We start from the raw sequence: 14,961 nt of genomic DNA, 5'->3' as shown, positions 1-14,961 counted from the left end.
TATCTTTTTTACAGGACGAGTGCTTCAGGTGGATTACCAGTATAATACAATATTACAACACCCTGTGTCTTTATTTCATTAAAATACTTTTAAATAATGTGTGTGTTTTATTAACCATTTCGTACTATTGGGTTAATAATGGATAGGTGTCATAATTGATGCCTCTCCATTATTAATCTGGCTTAATGTCACCTTACAATAGCAAGGTGACATTAACCCTTCATTACCCCATATCCCACCGCTACACGGGAGTGGGAAGAGAGTCGCCAAGTGCCAGAATAGGCGCATCTTCCAGATGTGCCTTTTCTGGGGTGGCTGGGGGCAGATGTTTTTAGCCAGGGGGGGCAATAACCATGGACCCTCTCTAGGCTATTAATATCTGCTCTCAGTCACTGGCTTTCCCACTATGGCGGAGAAAATTGCGCGGGAGCCCACCCCAATTTTTTCCGCGATTTAACCCTTTATTTTACAAGCTACAGCGCCCAAATTTTGCACATAGACACTACTAACATTAGTAGTGTGGAATATGCAAAAAAAAGGGATATGAGATATGTAAACCATGTCTCATATCATGTCGGGTTTGTGAAGGAGAAAGAAAAAGCCGGCAATTGAATTACCGGCTTTTCACATATCTCACGCTGAATTAAATATAAATACAGTATATATATATATATATATATATATATATATATATATATATATATATATATATATATATATATATATATATATATATATATATATATATATATATATATATATATATACACACACTGTGTTCCAAATTATTATGCAAATAATGTTTCCTCATATTTTCTCTAAATTACCTATCTGAATTGCAGTCATTGTTATTTTCCAGTCATCTACTATTCTAGTATAATTGCAATGTTTTGGAACAAATTGCCTATGAAAACAGTATCTTTTTAAAAAAAAATAAACACTCAAAATGCATGTTCCAAATTATTATGCACAGCGGAGTTTTCAACCGTTTTTTTTTTTTATTTTGAACAAAAAAATGGTCAATTGTGAAGTTATAAGCATTATCAGCTTATTACCAAATGAAATCAAACAGTTTTCATGTGAAAACTTTATTCTAGGTGATGTTACATTTGCACATAGGACCCCTTGTTCGAAAGAAGCTTCTGAACTCTCTCGTCCATTGAATTTGTCAGTTTTTGGGTGGTTTCTGCTTCAATTGTTTTGCATGTGGACAGAATACCCTCCCAGAGCTGTTGCTTAGATGTGAACTGCCTCCCGCCATCATAGACACTCCTTTTGATGATGCTTCAGAGGTTCTCAATAGGGTTGAGTTCAGGGGAAGATGGTGGCCACACCATAAGTTTGTCCTCTTTTATGCCCATAGCAGCCAGAGATGCAGATGTGTTTTTTGCAGCATGAGACGGTGCATTATCATGCATGAAAATGATCTTGCTGCGGAAAGCACGGTTCTTCCTCTTGAACCATGGCAGGAAGTGTTGTTTTAGAAACTCCACATAGATTATGGAGTTCATCTTTACCCCTTCAGAGATCATAAAGGGGCCGACAATCTCTCTCCCCATGATTCCAGCCCAAAACATTACTCCACCTCCTCCTTGTTGGTGCCTTAGCCGTGTTTTCCATGGAGTGTCCATCCTCCACTCCATCCATCTGGACCATCGAGCGTTGCCCGGCACTCATCGGTGAACAAAACAGTTTGGAAGTCAGTCTTCATGTATCGTTTGGCCCACTGGAGCCGTTTCTGCTTGTTGCAGTGGATAGAGGTGGTCGACAGGATGGCTTACGCACAGCTGCAAACCTCTGAAGGACCCTGCATCTTGTTGTTCTGGGGACGTTGGAGGCACCAGCAGCTTCAAAAACTTGTCTGCTGCTATGACAAGGCATTTTTGCAGCTGCTCTTTTAACCTTACGCAATTGCCTGTTGGAAAGAGTCCTCAATTTTTCCTTATCAGCACGCACACGTGTGTGCTGGGAATCAGCTACATACTTCTTGATTGTGCGATCATCACGATGAAGAGTCTTGACAATGTTGATTGCAGTCATGCCTTGACCTAAATACTCCACAATCTGTTGCTTCTCAGCAGCCGACACATCCTTTTTCTTTCCCATTTTGGCAAAAAATGTAGGCTGCTTAATAATGTGGAACAGCCTTCTTAAGTACTCTTGCCTTTATTTGGACACACCTGCCAAACTAATTTGCACAGGTATCTGCAATTGCTTTCAGTGATATAAAGAGCCCTGACACACATCACCATCGATGAGTTTAAATGACAAACAAAAAATTTCTAACCTTATCACTCCTAAACTCTTTGTGCATAATAATTTGGAACCCAGTGTATATGTATATATGTGTCTCAATGACATATATATATATATATATATATATATATATATATATATATATATACTGTATATATGTTTTAACGAACATTTTAGCACATAAATCCATTAGATGTCGGTTTTGCAAGACTGCGAGAAAATCTCGCAGTACGGATGCCATACGGATTACATACGGAGGATGCCATGCGCAAAATACGCTGCCACACCCTGCCTACGGATGACATACGGATCACTAATTTGGGAACATTTCTGCGTATTACGGCTGTAAAAAACGGACCGTATTTTCATACGCTGAGTGTGACGCCGGCCTTAGGAAGAAAATCCCAAACTAACTTTTGTTAACCCCTTCATGACCTTGCCGTTTTTTGCAATTCTGACCAGTGTCCCTTTATGAGGTAATAACTCAGGAACGCTTCAACGGATCCTAGCGATTCTGAGATTGTTTTTTCGTGACATATTGGGCTTCATGTTAATGGTAAATTTAGGTCGATAATTTCTGAGTTTATTTGTGAAAAAAATGGAAATTTGGCGAAAATTTTGAAAATTTCGCAATTTTCACATTTTGAATTTTTATTCTGTTAAACTAGAGAGTTATGTGACACAAAGTAGTTAATAAATAACATTTCCCACATGTCTACTTTACATCAGCACAATTTTGGAAAGAAATTTTTTTTTTGCTAGGAAGTTATAAGGGTTAAAATTTGACCAGTGATTTCTCATTTTTACAACAAAATTTACAAAACCATTTTTTTTAGGGACCACCTCACATTTGAAGTCAGTTTGAGGGTTCTATATGGCTGAAAATACCCCAAAGTGACACCATTCTAAAAACTGCACCCCTCAAGGTGCTCAAAACCACATTCAAGAAGTTTATTAACCCTTCAGGTGTTTCACAGCAGCAGAAGCAACATGGAAGTAAAAAAATGAACATTTAACTTTTTAGTCACAAAAATGATCTTTTAGTGAAATTTTTTTTATTTTCCCAAGGGTAAAAGGAGAAACTGGACCACGAACGTTGTTGTCCAATTTGTTCTGAGTACGCTGATACCTCATATGTGGGGGTAAACCACTGTTTGGGCGCACGGCAGGGCTCGGAAGGGAAGGAGCGCCATTTGACTTTTTCAATGAAAAATTATCTCCATCGCTAGCAGACACCATGTCACGTTTGGAGAGCCCCTGTGTGCCTAAACATTGGAGCTCCCCCACAAGTGACCCCATATTGGAAACTAGACCCCCCAAGGAACTTATCTAGAAGCATAGTGAGCACTTTAAACTCTCAGGTGCTTCACAAATTGATCCGTAAAAATACTAAAAAGTATTTATAAATAAATAAATAAATAATAAAAAGTACTTTTTTTTCACACAAAATTTCTTTTAGCCTCAATTTTTTCATTTTCACATGGGCAACAGGATAAAATGGATCCTATAATTTGTTGGGCAATTTCTCCTGAGTACGCCGATACCTCATATGTGGGGGTAAACCACTGTTTGGGTGCACGGCAAGGCTCGGAAGGGGAGGCGTGCCATTTGACTTTTTGAATGGAAAATTAGCTCCAATCATTAGCGGACACCATGTTGCGTTTGGAGAGCCCCTGTGTGCCTAAACATTGGAGCTCCCCTACAAGTGACCCCATTTTGGAAACTAGACCCCCCAAGGAACTTATCTAGATGCATAGTGAGCACTTATAACCCCCAGGTGCTTTACAGAAGTTTATAACGCAGAGCCGTGAAAATAAAAAATAATTTTTCTTTCCTCAAAAATGATTTTTAGCCCAGAATTTTTTATTTTCCCAAGGGTAATAGGAGAAATTGGACCCCAAATGTTGTTGTCCAGTTTGTCCTGAGTACGATGATACCCCATATGTGGGGGTAAACCACTGTTTGGGCGCACCGCAGGGCTCGGAAGGGAAGGCACGCCATTTGGCTTTTTGAATGGAAAATTAGCTCCAATCATTAGCGGACACCATGTCGCGTTTGGAGAGCCCCTGTGTGCCTAAACATTGGAGCTCCCGCACAAGTGACCCCATTTTGGAAACTAGACCTCCCAAGGAACTAATCTAGATGTGTGGTGAGCACTTTGAACCCCCAAGTGCTTCACAGAAGTTTATAACGCAGAGCCATGAAAATAAAAAATAATTTTTCTTTTCTCAAAAATGATTTTTTAGCCCACATTTTTTTATTTTCCCAAGAGTAACAGGAGAAATTGGACCCCAAAAGCTGTTGTCCAGTTTCTCCTGAGTACGCTGATACCCCATATGTGGGGGTAAACCACTGTTTTGGCACACGTCGGGGTTTGGAAGGGAAGTAGTGACGTTTTAAAATGCAGACTTTGATGGAATGCTCTGCGGGCGTCAGGTTGCGTTTGCAGAGCCCCTCATGTGCTTAAACAGTAGGAACTCCCCACAAGTGACTCCATTTTGGAAACTAGACCCCCAAGGGAACTTATCTAGATGTGTGGTGAGCACTTTGAACCCCCAAGTGCTTCACAGAAGTTTATAACGCAGAGCCGTGAAATTAATAAATGTGTTTCCTTTCCTCAAAAATATTTTTTTAGCCCAGAATTTTTTATTTTTGCAAGGGTAACAGGAGAAATTTGACCCCAAAAGTTGTTTTCCAGTTTCTCCTGAGTACGCTGATACCCCATATGTGGGGGTAAACCACTGTTTGGGCACATACCGGGGCTCGGAAGGGAAGTAGTGACGTTTTGAAATGCAGACTTTGATGGAATGGTCTGCGGGCATCATGTTACGTTTGCAGAGCCCCTGATATGCCTAAACAGTAGAAACCCCCCACAAGTGACCCCATTTTGGAAACTAGACCCCCCAAGGAACTTATCTAGATGTGTGGTGAGCACGTTCAACCCCCAAGTGCTTCACAGACGTTTACAATGCAGAGCCGTATTTGCAGCGGCCAATCCGCTGCGGATCCGCGGCCAATCCGCTGCGGATCCGCGGCCAATCCGCTGCGGATCCGCGGCCAATCTGCTGCGGATCCGCGGCCAATCCGCTGCGGATCCGCGACCAATCCGCTGCGGATCCGCAGCCAAATCCGCACTGTGTGCACATGCCATAACCCTAACCCTACCCCTAACCCTACCCCTAACCCTACCCCTAGTTCTAACTCTAGTTCTAACCCTAACCCTAGTGGAAAAAGAAAAAAAAATATTTTCTTTATTTTATTATTGTCCCTACCTATGGGGGTGATAAAGGGGGGGGGGGTTTATTTATTATTTTTTTTATTTTGATCGCTGTGATAGAACCTACCACTACTTGTAACCTACCTACCTACTTGTAACGAATCTGCCAGCCGGCAGATTCGGCGGGCGCACTGAGCATGCGCCTGCCATCTTGGAAGATGGCGGCGCCCAGGGAGAAGACGGACCGACTTCGGGAGGCTCGGTAAGTATGAGGGGGTGGGGGGGGTGGATCGGAGCACAGGGGGGGGGGATCGGAGGACGGGGGGAGCGGACAGGAGCACAGGGGAGCGAACAGGGGGACGGAGGGGGGTACTGGACAGAACGGAGGACTGGGGAGGAGATCGGGGGCGGTGGGGGGGGCCAGAACATGATTTCCAGCCATGGCAGATGCTATTGCAGCATCGGCCATGGCTGGATTGCAATATTTCACCATTTTCATAGGTGAAATATTGCAAATTGCTCTGATTGGCTGTTGCACTTTCAACAGCCAATCAGAGCGATCGTAGCCACGTGGGGGCAAAGCCACCCCCCCTAGGCTGAAGTACAACTCCCCCTCTCCCTGCAGATCGGGTAAAATAGGAGTTAACCCTTTCACCCGATCTGCAGGGATGCGATCATTCCATGACGCCACATAGGCGTCATGGGTCGGGAAGGGGTTAATAAAGCAGCAGTGAGTATGTGCAAACAACGATTCCATTCATCATCTGTGGTCGCAGATGGTCACAATCAGTCAATTCATACGAGATCCCTCATCTATGCTCTACTTCAGTTTTTCTCAACCCCGGTCCTCAAGACCCCACAACAGGTCATGTTTTCAGGATTTCCTTAGTATTGCACAGGTGATAATTTCATCACCTGCTCAAGCATTAATTCCATCGCCTATGCAATACTAAGGAAGTCCTGAAAACATGACCTGTTGTGGGGTCTTGAGGACTGGAGTTGAAAAACACTGCTCTACTTCAATGACTGAGAAGAGCAATGGAAATGAGGAGTGGAGGTGGAGAAGCCAAGGAGCCCACAGTGTCAGCGATGTGCCTGTCGTACCACTGCATGGGATTCAAATTTAAAAGGAACTGCCTACAGGAGGAGCATCAAATGAAGCCTCTGACTTCAGTGTGAATGTGGCCATAATTTCAATTAGCATAATGTATCGCTATTGTCAATTAAATTATTATAATGTACTTGGTACGAACTTCTTCACGTTAACCCCTTCATGACGGAGATCTGTTTCGTTTTTGTGCTTCTGTTTTTCGCTCCCCTTCTTCAAAGAGCCATAACTTTTTTATTTGTCTGTCAATATGGCTATGTTACACCTTTGTATTTTGCGGGACAAGTTGAATGCCATATCGTGTACTCAAAATCAGGAAAAAATTCCAAGTGCAGCAAAATTGCAAAAAAAGTGCAATTCCACATCTGTTTTTTGGTTTGTTTTTTTACCATGTTCACGAAATGCTAAAACTGACCTGCCAATATGATTCTCCAGATCAAAACAAATTCATAGACACCGAACATGTAAAGGTTCTTTATTATTTAAGTGGTGGAAAGAAATCCAAAGTTTGCCATAAAAAAAAATTGAATTGCATCATTTTCTGATACCCGTAGCGTCTCCATTTTTGTGATCTCGGGTTGGGCGAGGGCTTAATTTTTGCGTGCCGAGCTGATGTTTTTAGCAATACCATTTTGGTGCAGATACGTTCTTTTGATCACCCGTTATTGCATTTTAATGCAATGTCGTGGTGACCAAAAAAACGTAAATCCGGTGATATTTTTTTTTACAATTTATAATATTCAGTATGTAAAATAGGGGGCAGGTCACTGAGGGATCAGTGACTTGTCATAAGTCATACAGATGAATATGTAAGCAGAGCACCATATAAAGACCCCCACAACCCACAAGCCTGCCCCGAAGCATGAGCATATCATTAACTGAAAACTGAAAATAAAGATTACACAACAACCACAATACGGATTTCATAAACCCAGGTATCATGTTAATCAGTATAACGGCACCGACCTGACACTGTCTGTAGGTTACTCATCACAATCCTGCCGACAGGTTCACTTTAAGAGATACTTGGACTGACAAGATTGAGAAACGCTCCTCGAGAGCACTTGTAGTCCTTTATTATTATACATTTTTATAGCGCCATTTATTCCATGGCGCTTTACATGTGAAAAGGGCAAATATACACAAGCACAATAAACATGAGCAAAAACAAGGCACTAACAAGTACAGAAGGAGAGAGAACCCTGCCCGCTAGGGCTCACAGTCTACAGGGGATGGGTGAGGATACACTAGGAGAGGGTATAGCTGGTTGCGCGGTGGTTCAGTAGATTGAGGATCACTGCAGGCTGTTCAGATGGAATCACTGAGATCTGCAGTACCATTTAAATCAACAGAACAGCAGAAAAGAAATAGAAACACCTTACAACCTAGAAGGTTCAGCAGCCCGTTTAGAAGGCAATCAACACTTCTCTGGAAGTACTAAAGCTTACATATAATGAAACATATATCAAAATCCCAATTTATTACCTGTGTCTGTGGAGAAGTAATACAAGCAGCCAAATGTAACAAAGTACCACTCCACACATCTCCGTCATCGCAAAAGCCCATGGTATTCGAGGGACACTGCATAGAAAGAGGAAACATTAGCCACATTAATGTAAGGGATGTCAGTACATGTGTCTGAGGTCTGATCAAGAAAAATTAATTACTACATACAGTATATGGCAGCTGCATACACTGGACTCTATACAATCTCGCGCTCCTGTATAAAAATGTTATCTACTGACTGCTCAACAACGTTAAAGGGAACCTGTCACCTCCTCTGGCGTTTTTTAACTAAAAGAGCCACCTTGTGCAGCACTAAGGTTGCATTCTGTCAAGGTGCCTCTTCTTTTCGTGCTCCCTTCCAAAGCAGCAATATTAATTTTTATCATTTTGGCGCCATACCTTTAGTCTGTCCGGGGGCACGTCTTTTCCCCTAGACACAACCGCCTCCCAGCCATTAGTCAGCGCCTATGTGCGCCTGGCGCCACCTCCTCTATCTTCAGTAACGTACCCGGCACCTGTGCTATGCTTTTCTTTTTCAGGCATGCACCATTTGCACTGAGGGGGGTGACAGGTTCCCTTTAAGGGCATGTGCACATGTTGAGAGTTTGCAGCAGATTTTTCAGCACCAAAAGAAAGCTTTGACTGGGAAAATGCTCTGTAAAATATGCAATCTTTTTGCAAAATATTCTATGCGTTTTTTTTATAGTATGTATGTACCATTCAATAGAATAGATGAAAAACACTGCAAAAATGCAGAAAATTGACATATCACAGAATTAAAAAAAATGAACAAAAAACGCTTTGATGGGTTAGAAGGAAAAACTAGCAGCATGTATATGAGATTTCAGAGGTTTTGTTCATGTTGCTGGGCCAGAAGACCATGGACCCGCAGAAGTGCAGTAACAGCGCTAAACGTCCGTCAGGCTTGTTCACCTGCTCACTCCCGTCTCCTGCACACCATGCACTTTATTGTGATGTAGATATCATTTATTATGGATTAAAGGAATTCAACAAGAAAGACCGGGAGTTTGCTCCATTTCTTTCCTTCTCGTCTGTGCAAGTAATATGTTTGCTTTTTTCCCTCTTGATAAACGCACAAGATTAAAAAAAAAAAAAAAAAAAGTCAAACATCCTGTGAACAAGCCTTTGTTTTCTATACAAAGGTGTATTTAAACGTTAGGCTATAGCGTTGATGAAGCAAGGAAAGTATGGTTGGCAGCACAGAAAAAATATCTTTTATTTTTTACTAGCAATAAGGGGTGGTCCAAAGAAATATGCAAGAATGCAAACGGAGTAAAAAAAAAAAAAAAAAGGAGAAAAGCTGCACAATGAGAGAGCACAACCAAATATATAAATACATATCTAGAGGAGAGAACAAGGCTGTAAGTGCTGCTGAAGCGCCGGGTCCAGAACTGCTGGGGCCGAACCTCCTGTTGCGGGGGGGGAGGAAATTGAGGTCGGAGGAGACCCATGACCTGCAGAGAGGGGGCATGGTGAGTCAGGAGAGTATAAGGATGTTTGCATGGTTAAAGAGAGGAGCTTCTCGCCGGATGGCTGAGTGAGAGAGGACCTGCGCAGCAATATTCCACGCGGCAGTGATAAGGATTGTTGGGAAAGGCTCCCGCCCCCAGAGCACAGATCCAGGACGGGCGCAGTAAAGACTCAAGTACCAGTGGGCGCACAGAGAGACAGGCCCCGAGTGAAGCAGTGCGGTGCGGGTATCCAGGTACCAGAGGGTATACCGATGGACGAGCACCAAGTGAAACCTCGTGGTGCGTGCATTCAGTTATCGGTGGGTGCGCAGGGGAGCAGACGCCGAGTAGAGACTTGTGCAGAGATTCACACTTCGGCTCTGCAGTTTAATGGACTAGGGGCTCAGTGGGCAAAACCAGTGACCGCCCGCTGCCACCAGAAGTAGGACCCTTTGTTAGGCAGGGATGCCTTAAGACTCAGCACCGGCCCCAGCCAGCAGCCAAAAAGCCATCGGACTCAGAGAGAAACGGACGACCGAGTCACGATAAGTGAAACTGATAGACGGCTTCTCTGAATAACTGTTAGCCCGTTTAACCCTATTTCAATTGTTTTCTCCCGGCGAAGAGGTTATTCCTGTTTAGACAAAGTGAATAATTGTTTAACCCCTGCTCTGCGCGTCTGTCACTGTATCCGTGTACCTGTGTTACACATGCATACACACACACACACACACATATATATATATATGTACAGTACAGACCAAAAGTTTGGACACATCTTATTTAAAAAAATTTCTGTATTTTCATGACTATTGTAAATTCACACTGAAGGCATCAAACCTATGAATGAAGACGTGTGGAATTATATACTTAACAAAAAAGTGTGAAATAACTGAAATTATGTCTTATATTCTAGGTTCTTCAAAGTAGCCACCTTTTGCTTTGATGACTGTTTTGCACACTCTTCTCATTTAAAGATTTTTCTGTATTTTTCTGTATTTTCATGACTATGAAAGTTGTAAACTCACACTGAAGGCATCAAAACTATGAATTAACACGTGGAATTATATACTGAACAAAACAGTGTGAAACAACTGAAAATATGTCTTATATTCTAGGTTCTTCAAAGAAGCCACCTTTTGCTTTGATGACTGCTTTGCACACTCTTGGCATTCTCTTGATGAGCTTCAAGAGGTAGTCACCGGGAATGGTCTTCCAACAATCTTGAAGGAGTTCCCAGAGACGTTTAGCACTTGTTGGCCCTTTTGCCTTCACTCTGCGGTCCAGCTCATCCCAAACCATCTCGATTGGGTTCAGGTCTGGTGACTGTGGAGGCCAGGTCATCTGGCTTAGCACCCCATCACTCTCCTTCTTGGTCAAATAGCCCTTACACAGCCTGGAGGTGTGTTTGGGGTCATTGTCCTGTTGAAAAATAAATGATTGTCCAACTAAAAGTAAACTGGATGGAATAGGATGCCGCTGCAAGATGCTGTGGTAGCCATGCTGGTTCAGTATGCCTTCAATTTTGAATAAATCCCCAACAGTGTCACCAGCAAAGCACCCCCACACCATCACACCTACTCTTTCATGCTTCACGGTGGGAAACAGGCATGTAGAGTCCATCCGTTCACCTTTTCTGCGTTGCTCAAAGACATGGTGGTTGGAACCAAAGATCTCAAATTTGGACTCATCAGACCAAAGCACAGATTTCCACTGGTCTAATGTCCATTCCTTGTGTTCTTTAGCCAAACAAGTCTCTTCTGCTTGTTGCCTGTCCTTAGCAGTGTTTTCCTAGCAGCTATTCTCCTCTTAACAGTTGTTGTAGAGATGTGTCTGCTGCTAGAACTCTGTGTGGCATTGACCTGGTCTCTAATATGAGCTGCTGTTAACCTGCGATTTCTGAGGCTGGTGACTCGGATAAACTTATCCTCAGAAGCAGAGGTGACTCTTGGTCTTCCTTTCCTGGGGCGGTCCTCATGTGAGCCAGTTTCTTTGTAGCGCTTGATGGTTTTTGCCACTGCACTTGGGGACACTTTCAAAGTTTGCCCAATTTTTCGGACTGACTGACCTTAATTTCTTAAAGTAATGATGGACACTTGTTTTTCTTTACTTAGCTGCTTTTTTCTTGCCATAATACAAATTCTAACAGTCTATTCAGTAGGACTATCAGCTGTGTATCCACCAGACTTCTGCTCAACACAACTGATGGTCCCAACCCCATTTATAAGACAAGAAATCCCACTTATTAAACCTGACAGGGCACACCTGTGAAGTGAAAACCATTCCCGGTGACTACCTCTTGAAGCTCATCAAGAGAATGCCAAGAATGTGCAAAGCAGTCATCAAAGGTGGCTACTTTGAAGAACCTAGAATATAAGACATAATTTCAGTTGTTTTACACTTTTTTGTTGTTTCACACTTTTTTGTTAAGTATATAATTCCACATGTGTTAATTCATAGTTTTGATGCCTTCAGTGTGAATGTACAATTTTCATAGTCATGATAATACAGAAAAATCTTTAAATGAGAAGGTGTGTCCAAACCTTTGGTCTGTACTGTAGATACATGCACACACATACATACACATCACAAACACACACACACACACACCCCTAACCAGGCGTACAAGAGAAATGATTTTTGACCTGTCCCAGGTAATAAAATCCCAACAAGAGCAAGATAAGATGCACAAATAAATAAAGGTGTATACATACTAAAATAACAATCTGAGCAGTTAAAGGGAACCTGGCAGCATCATTAACAGTGAACAGTAACCTACAGTCAGCGACAGGTTGGCACCTTTATACTGATTAAAATGATACCTGGATGATGACATCCATCTTGTGATTGTTGTTTAACCAGGACTAGGGGTATTTCCATTTTTTGCTCCCTTTCTTCCCAGAGCCATAACTTTGTTATTTTTCAGTCAATATGGCCATGTGAGGGCTTATTTTTTTGCGGGATAAGTTGTACTTTTGAACGGTACCTTTGATTTCACCATATTGTGTACTGGAAATCAGGAAAATAATTCTAAGTGTGGTGAAATTGCAAAAAAAGTGCAATTCCACAATTTTCTCACCATGTTCACTAAAGGTTAAAATTGAGACTGACATTATAATTCTCCATGTCATTACAAGTTTGTAGATTCCAAACATGTCTAGGTTCTTTTTTATTTAAGTGGTAAAAAAAAAAAAAGTTTGTAAAAAAAAATAGAATTAGTCTTACCGGTAATTCGGTTTCTAGGAACCTTCCACGACAGCAGTATCGGAGGATGTCTCCCCGCCCTAATAGGGGACAGGAAACAAAGAGGTTAAATACCCCTCCCCTTCCTGCAACCACCAGTGTTTTTTCTGGACACAGTAGCATATATAGTTACCACTTAAGTGCAGGAATCATCTAATAAATACGTCAGATAGGGAGGGAAATTAGTGCTGTCGTGGAAGGTTCCTAGAAACCGAATTACCGGTAAGACTAATTCTATTTTCTCCAGTCACCTTCCACGACAGCAGTATCGGAGTGATACCAACCGCTAATTTCTTTTTTGGGGGGACAACCGCTTGGAGAACGCGTCTGCCAAACGATAGGTCCCTATTGAAGTTGAGCCTGTAGTGTCTGGTGAAAGTATGGACTGACGACCAGGTGGCGGCTCTGCATATCTGCTCTGATGATGCGTTTCCCCTCTCTGCCCAGGAAGTCGAGACAGAACGGGTGGAGTGGGCTTTTAGTGAAGCTGGAGGTGCAAGCTTCTGGGATGAGTATGCAAGACTAATGGCTTGTTTAATCCAATTAGCGATCGTGCTTTTGGCAGCTTTCTTGCCCTTATTTCGTCCTGACCACTGGACGAACAGGTTTTGGTCCAACCTCCAACTTTCTGTCTGTTGGAGGTAGAACTGGACTATTCTGCGGACGTCCAGTGTGTGGAAGGCCTCTTCTTTTGGATTAGAGGGATTAGGACAGAATGAGGGTAGGATGATGTCCTGATTTCTGTGGAAGTCTGAAACTACCTTAGGCATAAAGGAAGGGTCTAATTTGAGGATTATACTATCCATGGTTATGGTCAGGAATGGCTCCTGAACTGATAAGGCCTGTAGTTCCCCCTGTAATTTTGTTGGGGCGTTTGGTCACGGGGGGGGGGACGAAAAAAACGCTTTCTAGGGTTCCTTTGTTCCGGAAGGACTTTCTTTTTATCTGAGGCTTTATCCAAGATTTCATCCAGGACAGGCCCAAATACATAATGACCCTGGAAGGGGATACCACAAAGCTTGGACTTTGAGGTAATATCGCCACCCCAGGATTTAAGCCACAAGGCCCTTCTAGCCGAATTAGTGAGGACAGCTGATCTAGCGGCTACTCGCACTGATTCTGCGGAGGCGTCCGCGAAGAATCCAGTCGCCTTCTGAAGCAGAGGGAGAGAATTAAGAATCTCCTCCCTAGCTGTACCTTGTACAAGGTGATTTTCCAAGGTATGCAGCCAAGGATCTGGCTACACATGTTGAGGCCACGTTAGATCTCAATAAATTAGTTGAAGTGTCCCAAGATTTCCTCAATAGGCTCTCAGTTTTCCGGTCCATGGGATCTTTCAGCTGAGAGGAATCTTCAAAGGGTAGGGCCGTTTTTTTTTGGTTACCCTTGACATTTGAACATCTACTTTAGGCATTTCCAAAAGGGAACAGTCTCCCTCAAGGGGGAAACGATTCTTAAATTCTGAAGGGACATTTAACCTCTTTTCCGGTAAGCCCCACTCGTGGAGGATAAGGCTTTCGATATTTTCGTGTATGGGGAATCCCTTCACAGACTTAGGTTTCAAAGCCCCAAACATGTCATCCTGTACGGAATGGCCCTCTACCTCTTCTTCTACCCCCATGGTGCCCCTCACCACGGAAACTAACTCCTCCATATCCTTGGAGGAGAAGAGATATTTTTTATTATCAGATTTGGGAGCCGAAGTAGAACCCTCGTTCTCCCAAATGTCCTCTGAGCCCGAGGTATGTATCTCTCCTGAGTCGGAGTCAGAAACTACCGGGGCTGTCTTCCTCTTTTTAGGAGGGGGAGGCTGCGGTGTGGGGGTTTAAGAAAAGGCTGCCATGGAGGACTGAACCTCTTGTCTGATGAGGGTTCTGATGCTGTCCATGAGGGAGGGCTGTTCACTACGCAGAACTTCGTCTGTGCATGGTTGACAGAGCTTCTTTTTATATGCAGAGGGAAGTTTGGCCGCACATGCAGCACACTTGCGGCTGGGCATCTTATCCTTCCTAGGGGCAGGGACCTTGTCTCCCTAAAACGAGAGAGAAAGGCGGACTAAGTCACTTTAAATTTACATGGAACAGCAAGGGACATCATCCCACTACTTACAGTAGGGGGGTGAACGCTGGGCTCCGCAGGAGCAGAATGTGGGGTTTTGT

The 14,961-nt window shown here is 43.0% G+C and overlaps 1 protein-coding gene across 6 annotated transcripts in view; it reads right to left on the bottom strand.

The window, feature by feature from the left end:
• The window catches only part of SAMD8 (sterile alpha motif domain containing 8), a 160,261-nt gene that overhangs the window by 34,607 nt on the left and 110,693 nt on the right, over window positions 1-14,961 (bottom strand). For 5 of the 6 annotated variants that reach the window (XM_077250768.1, XM_077250772.1, XM_077250767.1 and 2 more), the window contains one exon: window positions 8,067-8,162. The exons of the other annotated variant lie outside the window; for it this stretch is intronic. In XM_077250768.1, the coding sequence (XP_077106883.1) occupies window positions 8,067-8,162 (96 nt within the window). The remainder of the gene's footprint in view (window positions 1-8,066; window positions 8,163-14,961) is intronic. 6 annotated transcript variants of the gene reach the window in all.

The sequence above is a fragment of the Ranitomeya variabilis genome, chromosome 4 (assembly GCF_051348905.1).
Source record: "Ranitomeya variabilis isolate aRanVar5 chromosome 4, aRanVar5.hap1, whole genome shotgun sequence".
NCBI lineage: Eukaryota > Metazoa > Chordata > Amphibia > Anura > Dendrobatidae > Ranitomeya > Ranitomeya variabilis.
The sequence above is the reverse complement of the archived record's forward strand: the minus strand, read 5'-3'. Positions and strand labels throughout refer to the sequence as shown.